The 10435-nt window shown below is 37.8% G+C and overlaps 1 protein-coding gene across 1 annotated transcript; it reads right to left on the reverse strand.

Moving 5' to 3' along the window:
- Positions 1-5264: 5264 nt before the first annotated feature.
- Positions 5265-9549, reverse strand: LOC148358454 (histone H3.3A). Its single transcript, XM_088345457.1, has 4 exons — positions 9408-9549; positions 6901-7042; positions 6510-6663; positions 5265-6423 (listed from the first exon to the last, which is right to left on the reverse strand). Exons 2-4 carry the CDS (start codon positions 7026-7028, stop codon positions 6295-6297), a joined length of 411 nt encoding a protein of 136 aa, XP_088201583.1. The 5' UTR covers positions 7029-7042; positions 9408-9549; the 3' UTR covers positions 5265-6294.
- Positions 9550-10435: the final 886 nt, after the last annotated feature.

Consider the following 10435-nt stretch of genomic DNA (forward strand, 5'->3'; position numbering starts at 1 on the left):
TTGTGGTTTGCTTTGGGAGTGGCACCTAGCTTTGGCTACAACCAGTGAACATATTTCGTACTGCTGATCATTGTTTTACTTGAAGCTGTCCGTTTTTTCCTTGTGCTTCTCTCAGCACAGTATCGCGGCCTGGAATAAATTCGTTGGCAGGCCCAATCCCGCGGGCTGTATGTTAGACACCAACGATTTGGCCGTATGGCTACATTCTGTCAATTATATGATTAATATCAGAACTACGCAAATACATCACCCAACAACCTCAATTCGCTACATGTCCTACTTCAAATTAGAAAGAATGCCATGCTTAAAGGGACAGAATGTATTATTTGACCACTAGATTCCATTGTGTGTGTACTACAACCGAAAAAGAGTGCTACCAAGCACAAGAAAGAATACAAATTATGGAGACTCAAAGTGACCAAAAGCAACATTTTAATTTTCATCCCCCCCTGCCTTTAGTGAGGTATTTTCATACCTGTCAACCTCCACGGTTCAATGCCCGTACAAACTGTCGTATTTTCAAGTACAAAATACTAAATAATCGTACACCATTTATTTATTTTTTCGGAGTGATGCATAATGGGAAATCCCCAGGCGGCAGACGCATGCGCACAGTAGTATCAAACTGCTCGCTTCGTTTGCAACGGAAAAAACGATACCGAGATAGAGGCTACCGCGGTGAACTCGTTTGACTTGATTGATTTGCTGTTTCGTGATAGTCGGTGTATACCGGATGGTACCCATCATTGACAAATTTGCGTTTTTCCATACAGATTTCCTTGTATGTCGTACTCGTCTTAAAATGCATAAAAAAACGTACTTTGTGAGGCAAAACCGCACAGGTTGACAGGTATGTATTTTGGTTTTTGGCTACCTATACCAGCAATATAGCGGACAATTATGTTAACTTCCTCTAGGTGAGGCTCATGTTATATAAAATAAATAGATAGATAGATAGATAGATAGATAGATAGATAGATAGATAGATAGATAGATACTTTATTCATCCCCGAAGGGAAATTCACTTTTCCAGCAGCATCCCTAAGCTGAGAACAATCGAAAATAACTGAGAACAATCGAAAATAACACGGGAGCTGCTGGAGTGGCTGCCATTCGTGACGGCGCCGGAGAAACGATTCAATTTGAATCATGTACAAACAAACAAACAATTGAATCATGTACAAGAAACAAACAAAATATTTATGTTTCAATAAGTGGAGTGTTAATAAAATGGGGGGAAAATAATTTCTGATACTGATATAACCAGGTAAAACTAATTTTAAGTTACCTGTCCAAATGCACATTTCCAACCAATGAGTTTTTTTTTAAATACGTGTTTACATGATAGTTCGTGAATTTGTGCTTCTATATTTAAATCAAAATTGTTTTCTTTAACCAACAACGTTTTTTTAACCACTAGGAGGCGATAAAATACACAAGGCCCCTTAATTTAGACCAGGGGTGTCAAACTCATTTTAACTCGGGGGCCACACGATAGAACAAACATTCTGTCGGGGGGCGGACTAGTAGATTAAAGAGAAAGAAAAAGAGAGATAAACAAATAAGAGAAAGAGGGAGGGAAAAGGAGAGAGGGCAGTACAAAGAAAGAGAAAGAGGGAGAGAGAGGGAGAAACAAAAGAGATAAAAAGAGAAGTTGTGAGAGAGGCAGAAAGAAATGGATAGGAAGAAAGAAAACCAAAGAGAAATAGAAAGACAGAAGGAGAGAAAAGAGGGAAAAAAAGTGTGAAGGGTAGGAAAAGAGAAAGAGAAAAGAGAGAAAAGGAAAAAAGGAAGTTAGGGCAAAAGAAGTTAAAAAGACAGAGGGAGAGAGAGAGAGACCAAGAGGAACAAAGGAAGAAAAAAAGAAAGACATAGAGAGTGGGAGAAAAAGAGTAGAAAAGAGAGAGATAAACAAATACAAGTACAGTGTCTTTGTGAGAGGCACCTGGCTTTGGCAACATCAAGTTGACATATTTCAACCTGCAGCTTGTTTTTCTCTTGTGCTTCTCTGAGTGTTGTCTCGCGGGCCGGATTCAATCCCTTAGCGGGCCTGTTTGACACCTGAGATTTAGACGATGGTAGATCAAACGTGGGCACAAGAGATTTAGCTGTAAGACACAACTATTAGGGAAATCTGGGGGTAGGATTCAATAAGCATATGCTTCTTCCTATTCCTCAGACATATACCTTAACGTTTTTGTTTTTTTACTTGTTTTGTTTTAATCATGTTCGAAATAAAGTTTTATTCATTCAACTTGGACAACACAATTTTATTAAGAAATCCTTTGAGATGACTTCTAGTTCAAACTATGCAAAATGATCTATCCGTGAACAACATCATTTTACTCTAAGAGACGATTATTTTACTTGTTTTACTCCATTTCCACCAGCAATTTCGGACTGGACTCGTTACAGTGCTGATGTTCAGTGAATCCATGACAAAAATGCTCATATTCAAGTTTTAATCATTCTGACAGTGCAAAAATTCACTATTAAAGGTTGCTGTATTTGCAGAATGGAGCTGAACTGTGCAAATGTTTGTGACGTAAATGTGTTTTTGCCCATCATATAAATCGATTTGCGTTTTTCCCCGCCTCTAGAGGGCGCTATAAAACAAAAGGAGGACTCACATTGGTCAGGGTCAATGGTTATGTTTGGAGTTATACTTTGGTGCGCACATGCGTGCAATTTATACGTGCAGTGATGGCCAGTCAAAACAACCGGATTAAAGTATGTTGTTTGATTAGAATGTTTGTTTCGTTGTATTTCATTGCTATGGGTATAACCGAGGCCTCAGAGACTTTCATTGTAATGAAAATGGCCGACTACATAATTTTATCTCTTTTAATCAATAAAGTAGAATGATGACGCGAAACAACGCTGAAGGGGATGTGTCAACACATGAAATAAATATAATGTACATTGACAAAACATGTTTCCCTTGAAACATTATTAGTGCATTAATCTGCAATATGTGCACTATATTTTTGCTTGTATGCATGTCAAAAAGTGCAAAATTGTAAGGGGGTATTAATAAAATTTTTTCACACTAAATAATGGGTTAGAGGAGTGTTTTTCCACCCTTTTTGAATCAAAGTACACTTTTATTTATAAAAACGTTCCGAGGCACACCGTCCGTCAAAAATGTTTAAAAATGAAGCGATGTCAAATATTTCACTGTACTACCTTATAAGCAGATAATTAGCATATAAAAAAAGAAAACAATACTTAAAATAAAAAAGAATTATGTGCTTTATTTACGTTTTTTATTATTTTACAATGCAAGCTTAAATCGCTTTGTTAAACAAATTAAGTTATTAAATGTACTGTGCTACCTCATGAGCAGATTATTATATAAAAAGTATATAAAAATCTACTGCCACCTACTGATATGGATGACTATTACAGTTCTTCGTCGGAAGATAGCAAAAATACTGAATAATGGCCTGATTTTTTGGAAAGATAAACTTGGGCAAATTCCAGTGGCACACTAGACAAGGTCTCACAGCACAGTAGTTTGCCCCAGCACACTGGTTGAAAAACACTGGGTTAGGGCAAAGGTGCCAAGCTCATTTTCACAGAGGGCCACATCAGAGCAATGGCTGGCGTCGATGGGCCTCATGTCACTTCGAATTGTAATAACCTGTCATTGAATGGTATGTCAAAACAATAAAAACGCCTTCATGTTAAATTATTCTGAATTTATGACATATTTAAGTCACAAACGTTACAGTTTTATTGAAAAGAAGAAGCTGCATGACTTGAGAAAATGTAGCAAAATTCCAAATAAATGTTTAAAAATGTAAAAACTGTGAAAAATCAAAATAAAATAAGTCAAGAAAAAAAATAATTGAATAAAAACGAAGAAAAAAATATATTTAAAAACACAAAAACATGATAAATCAATAAAAAGGAAAAAAAAAATACTTAATTTTATATATGAACTGAAAACAAAATCTCAAACAAATAAGTCAATAAAAAATCAATTTAGATGATAAAGAAGAATAAGATTAATTCCTCAAGCAGCACGGCGGGGCAGTGGTTAGCGCGTGTGCAGCACAGTTCTGAGGTCATGAGATCGAACCTCCTGTGTGGAGTTTGCATGTTCTCCCCGTGCTTGTGTGGGTTTCCTCCGGGCACACCGGTTTCCTCCCACATTCCAAAAACATGCATGTTATGTTAATTGGCCGGTCCAAATTGTCCCTAGATGTGAATGAGCGAGCGAATTGTCTGTCCCTGTGTGCCCTGCGACTGGCTGGCAACCAGGTCAGGGTGTCCCTTGCACACTGCCCGAAGATAGCTGGGATGGGCTCCAGCACCCCCGCGACCCTATTGAGGATAAGCAGTGGATGGATGGATATTAATTCCTCAATTCCACTCTTTGGCAGATATGTGAAAACACCGTGTAGTTGCACTGACACGTCCCTTTCCGGGTATATCATACTCAACAGAAATTGTAGGTACGGTAATTTAGTTTTTAGTTGAAGCACAAATTTCTCCCATACATTTTAGATGCAAAAACATTTTAAGCTCTTGTGGGCCACATTTCCCCCCCAGCCATGAGTTTGGTACCTATGATTTGAGGAACTGGCAACCTAACGTGAGACTTTTTTTTACCAGAGATATTTTTTTCCTGTCTGTGCTTATCTGGTTCCAAGGTACCAATGAACACAGCTCCCCTCAGATTTGGCATTGTTAACTCTTTATCCTTCATTTGTATTTTCCGGTTAATAAAGTTCCCCCCCTAAAAAACAACATTCAGATGTGGATCACATTTCTAAGTCCTACTTCTTGATTGAGTGCAACTGTTATCAGTCTCATAATCAAACCTGTTTTATGGACTCTTTTACAGACACTACACCGGTTAAAACGTGGCCCTAAGGGTCACATTCAGTACATACAGGCCAAGTCTTTTACAGTTTCATCCGTTGGAGCCCAGCACTTTGTCCGCAGGCAGATATTTTTCTTATTTACCTCCTCTTCATCATTTTTCAAATGTTGGATACGTTGTTCGACCGCTTCTACAATAACAATTGTGTTCATCTAATTTGGCTAAGTATGTTCCCCGTGTCTTGCCATTTGAAAAGGACAATGGTGTTTGGTACCAGTTGGTAGCCTTGACTGTTCACGTTCAAAGTCGAGGGCTCCAGATTGGCCTTGAAACGTCTATGCCCACTAGGAAGTGGGAAGTATGTGCTCCACAAGTATTTACTGACATCTAGTGGTACGCTTCACTACTGCACGGCCAACAATGTTAAACCAAGTGAATAGAGAGAAACATTTATTACCAGCATATATGTGACAAATTTAGAGATTACAAACATTGCTTATTCAAACATCATTACTAATGTTTCAATAAAAGAAATAAATGTGGCAGGATAACAAGGTTACCATGACAAATGAACAAGTAAGAGGGGGGGAAACAAAATCACAGGTAGAGAAAACCCTGATCCAGATTTGAAGAAACAGCACCTTTCACATTGTTTAAAAATAATTCCCCTGTTTGAGCGTGTTTTTTTGGAATAATAAAAACCTTCTAAAATTATTTTGAGTAAAAGAGACCACGATATCCAATTATTAGCATGGATGATTTTCTGAGGCATGATTACAAACATTAAAGAAAAATAGAGGAAGTTGAAGTCAATTTTTTGTAGAGATAGCGTTTCAAACAGATGATGAACTATACATTTGTTTTAGGTTTGCTAAAACCCAGATATTTATCAGCACTTTAGTCAAAAAACTTTTTGGAGGGGAAAGAACACGAAAACAAAAATCAACGACTGGCAGTATTTGAAAATGTGTTTTCAGAGATGATGAACTATAGACATCTCTTTAGTGATGAACAATACCACTCATACAAACGCATACAGATAATCGAGGCGAAACCCGTTTTAGATCTCCACACACCTGCAAGCTGAGGTTGGTGTGTAGCTCAAAGAGGATCTTTTAGCACCCTGCTGGGAAAAAGAGCCAGAACACATAGCCCAGTCCCGCAACAGATTTGCACTGCGTGACTGCAAGTTTTCTATATAATCGTGTTCTTGTTCTAAAAGGGTGTGTAGTCCGTGAGTGTTCATTAGGTAACCTCATCACCAAAGAATTGATACATGCACAAAAAAGGGGTACCGTCAAATTTTTTTGCTGAGAGTACTAAGAAAAAAAACAAGACTACACTTTTGATAATAAAAACAGTTTTCCCTACATACTATTAACACAGGAGAAAGGGGTGTGGGTCAGGGAATGAGTGAGGGATGGATAAACAGACAGTGAAAAGTAGAAAGACAAACATAATCATTAAGCGCGCTCCCCACGGATGCGACGTGCCAGTTGGATGTCTTTGGGCATAATGGTGACACGCTTGGCATGGATAGCACACAGGTTGGTGTCCTCAAACAGACCCACCAGGTATGCCTCACTGGCCTCCTATGATGAAAGACAAAGGGTCAATTTTAGCGAAATTACATCACCAAAATGAGAAAACACGGACTCTAATGAGAATGACACATAACCTGCAGTGCGCCAATGGCTGCACTCTGGAATCGGAGATCTGTCTTGAAGTCCTGGGCAATTTCTCTCACCAAGCGCTGGAAGGGAAGCTTACGGATCAGGAGCTCAGTGGACTTCTGGTAACGACGGATCTCACGCAGAGCTACGGTTCCAGGCCTACAAATACATTCAGTAAAATGTAAATGTATGGAAGGAGCATTGGACATAAAGTAAACTAATCACCAGTCCATCAAAAATGATAATGTAATATTTACAGTTTTAATGCAATTCAATACAAAATTGTATTATCTAATCTGATTAAACAATCAAGCAGAATGTTTGTGCTTTCAAGTGAACCTATGAACTAACATGCAATTTATATATATAAAAAAAAAATAAGAAGAAAAAGTGCACCTGTAGCGATGGGGTTTCTTCACACCTCCGGTGGAAGGGGCACTCTTCCTGGCTGCTTTGGTTGCCAGCTGCTTACGTGGAGCCTTTCCTCCAGTAGACTTACGAGCAGTCTGCTTGGTACGGGCCATTGCTACTTAGGTTGCTTCAAGAACATGAAAACGTTTTAATACACATTCTTTTGGGTGGATAATACATAATCATACTATGATAAAGGAAAAGTGTTTATCTCACCCTGCTTCCCTAACGTTTCTGAGTTTCATATTTAATTATGTTTATTAAAGTAATATTCAGACCAACATACTGAAAACAACAAAATCAAGTTTGTAATTAAGTCCACATTCTGCTTGAAAAGGAGTGAGAAGAAATAAATGGTAGTACATTCCCTTCTCCATCTCAAAATGCAAAACAAATATTCTAAAAAACGCTGACGGTGATATGTAATTAACTTTAGTAACTGATTTTTGCTTGACTTGCCTTTAGTGCGTGATTAATTCTATTTCTCATACAGGACTCTATATGACTCAATTATTCTTTTTATTTTCTCAGACGTTTTCCCCTTATTTTATACGTTTTCGATCATTTCTAATTGTGTACGCCTTATACCATTTTTATACGGATAAATGTTTTGCTCATTCCTAATTTGGCTCTAATCCAGATTGTCTCAGTCACTGGTAGCAGACGACAACGTCCTCATAGATTTCTAATATTGTTGTTTCAGCCATGTGAGAAAAGTACAAGAAATACAATGGGAACTAATAATCTGACATCTGTTTTTGTTGTTAAACTAAATTGTGACAAATTATATTACAAAGTAAAACCATCTGTAGAACAGACGTGCTTTGTGAAATCCTCACAGGTATGTGTAGGGGCGGGACGGAAAAAAAAAAAATCGAATCATGTATATAGCGTAATTTCACCTTTAGCACTTTTTAAAATCAACGTCTCTCCACGTAATCATTTTTTGTGATGATATATCGAATACGTAAAAATGCCGTTAAGAAAACAGAAGTAGAAAATGTAGGAAGAAGGCTAACAACGTAAACTAAGGCCAGCGCCTTTTTGGTCTTTTAAGAGTTCCCGGGAAGACGAAGCTAGACATAGAATAGAATGAAATATACCTTTATTGTCATTGTTACAACATGGGTTGAATATACTGTGACAACGATCATGATCAAAACTGTCCGCAAACTTTGTCGCAGACCCGCATTCTACTGCGATAACACAACAAACATGACCACCCCAATATCAACATTAACCCACCCAAACGACCCCCAGCAGCATGTCAGTGGACCCTAGATGGATCACAGAGCAATCATTAATTATACTGAATCGCAACACATGTAGAATCGAAATGATCCAGAATCGTGAAATACATCGAATCGGCACCTTAGTATCTTAATACAATTCAATCGTGACCACGCATATCGTCCCACCCCTAGTAAATAGATATATTGTTTTGTTTGTTTGTAAAGTATATTATTATTGATGTGTGAGTGTGAATGGGTAAGTGTGAAGCACATTGTAAAGCGCTTTGGGAGGTCTTCATTGACTTGAAAAGCGCGGTATAAATGCAGACCATTTACCATTATAGCTTAATAAGGGGGCCTGCAATCATTAATAAGGGGGGCAATTGGCCGAGGTTGACAGGTAACTATGCTCTATAAAGTTGAAAAGGTCACACGATCACCGTAATGGAGCGTTAGCATTATTTGTTCGTACCTCATATATGTTTTTTGGTTTGAACAATTTTATTGACACTTTTAACAGCAATTAAACACATTCACAATTTCATTATATCATATTATAACAATATGAGGTTTGAACAATTTTTATCGACACTTTTAACAAGCTACTGCATTGTGTCTACCACAAAAGTTGGACAGCGCATTTGAACCGTCACAATTTTCCCTCGAAAAGACACACGAAAACGTCATAAAAGAAGGAGACGTCAATCAAAGACGAATATTAATTCTATTGGACTAAAACCCAAAGATAATAGTAAATATAATATATTAGCCAATAAGCAAGAACCTCTGGATAAGTAGGCGGGATTTACGCTTGTTTCCAATGTTGGTGGGCCCGCCTTCTTGCCCTGATGATGGCGGCGGGTTGATGCACAAGCGGGAAGAAGACTAAGTCGAATGGAGTAGCATGTAAACAACTCCGAATTAACTAAGTACAGCTGTTCCAGATTGTAGAACGATTCTAGCATTACACAGAAGACATTCTGAGGATTTTAAAAATGTGTAAAGGAGACCCTAACAGTCGCGTTATCAGTGCAGAGCCGAGTAGAAGCGAGACACAATTCGGAAGAGAATTTAGCCAGGTCTGAGCGGCTGTAGAACAACGGCGACTTCACTGTCGTCGTCTCCACCGCGGCGTGTTCTCTTCATACGCGACTAAACCGAGCGTTTATCCCCGTAAAATACAAACAGAAATTGAGGAAGTTACACTTAAAAGACTTAAAAGTTAACTGACATTCAAACCGCGCTTGGGTTCCGCATTACCTTGAGAAAAAGTGAACCGAAGTGGTGAGAAAACCTCGCTTGTCTATTTTCTTCTTCGTACTATCCACAATGAGAGGTATAGCGTCCGGCGGGTAAAATGGCCGCCGCATCAATCAAGTGTCCCGAAATGCAATAGTGTGGTAGTCATTTTTTGTTGGTTTCGTTTTTGCTTTCTTCTCACTTTTTTTCCCCAGACAAGTCCAAACATGTTTGAATATACCCGCTTCAATTTGTTTGATATCACAACACTCGCTGTTTAGTAACATGTCCCATTTTTAACTTTTGCCTGCATGTGTGTGATTTCCGGTAATAAATTAAGTTGTAAGGGGAGGAAAAGTGATAGCACTGACAGCGTGACATGATAAATATTTTGTCACAAAAGTAATTGAAAGATCTTTTGCAAACATTCTATATTAACGAAGTACAATTTTAGGATTAAATTACTACACATGCATATTATATTTTAAAGAAGAATCAACAAAACTTAATATGCATTGTATTTTCTTCATATTTATCACATGACATTTCTTAAGATTAATCAACCATTCCCAAACGTAATACAACAACAAAACAGCATTTTCAAGTTGCATTTTTTTATTATCTTGAGATATCAAAGACCTCCAAAATAATACAAAAAGGCATCACAACCCTAAATAAGTACACAAGAATGAAAATTGATTATCTTGTGTTGAAGAATGGCTTTCTACTCAGCATGTCCGTTGGCTCCGGTTACCGGGCGGCATTTTTTTTTTTTTTTAAATAGAGGCTAAAACCAGACGAGCAATTTTCTTCGAAGTTTTTACTGTACAATGTATTCTGGGCATACCGGTAAATAGACTTACAGATAATGCCTTTAGCAATTCACAGGTGAGAAGAGTGACATTTTTTACAATTTTTATACAAAAAGGGCAATCCATAACTTGATTGAAAATCTTATATAATTTAAACATACAGTTGAATTGACCACTATTCTTCTGATGAACGCCTCAGCATCTTTGGGGTATTTTTACTCTTAACTGCTTAACCCT

This window comes from Urocampus carinirostris, chromosome 10 (assembly GCF_059441175.1).
Source record: "Urocampus carinirostris isolate Australia breed hairy pipefish chromosome 10, RoL_Ucar_1.0, whole genome shotgun sequence".
Taxonomy (NCBI): Eukaryota; Metazoa; Chordata; class Actinopteri; order Syngnathiformes; family Syngnathidae; genus Urocampus; species Urocampus carinirostris.

Bases quoted from the DNA above. Each gene is read 5' to 3' on its own strand.
- LOC148358454 (XM_088345457.1), bottom strand. From the start codon at position 7,028: ATGGCCCGTACCAAGCAGACTGCTCGTAAGTCTACTGGAGGAAAGGCT. The intron at 6,664-6,900 runs GTGCACTTTTTC...ATGTATTTGTAG, and splicing joins AAGAAACCCCATCGCTACAG to GCCTGGAACCGTAGCTCTGC. The intron at 6,424-6,509 runs GTTATGTGTCAT...CTTTCATCATAG, and splicing joins CAGCCATTGGCGCACTGCAG to GAGGCCAGTGAGGCATACCT.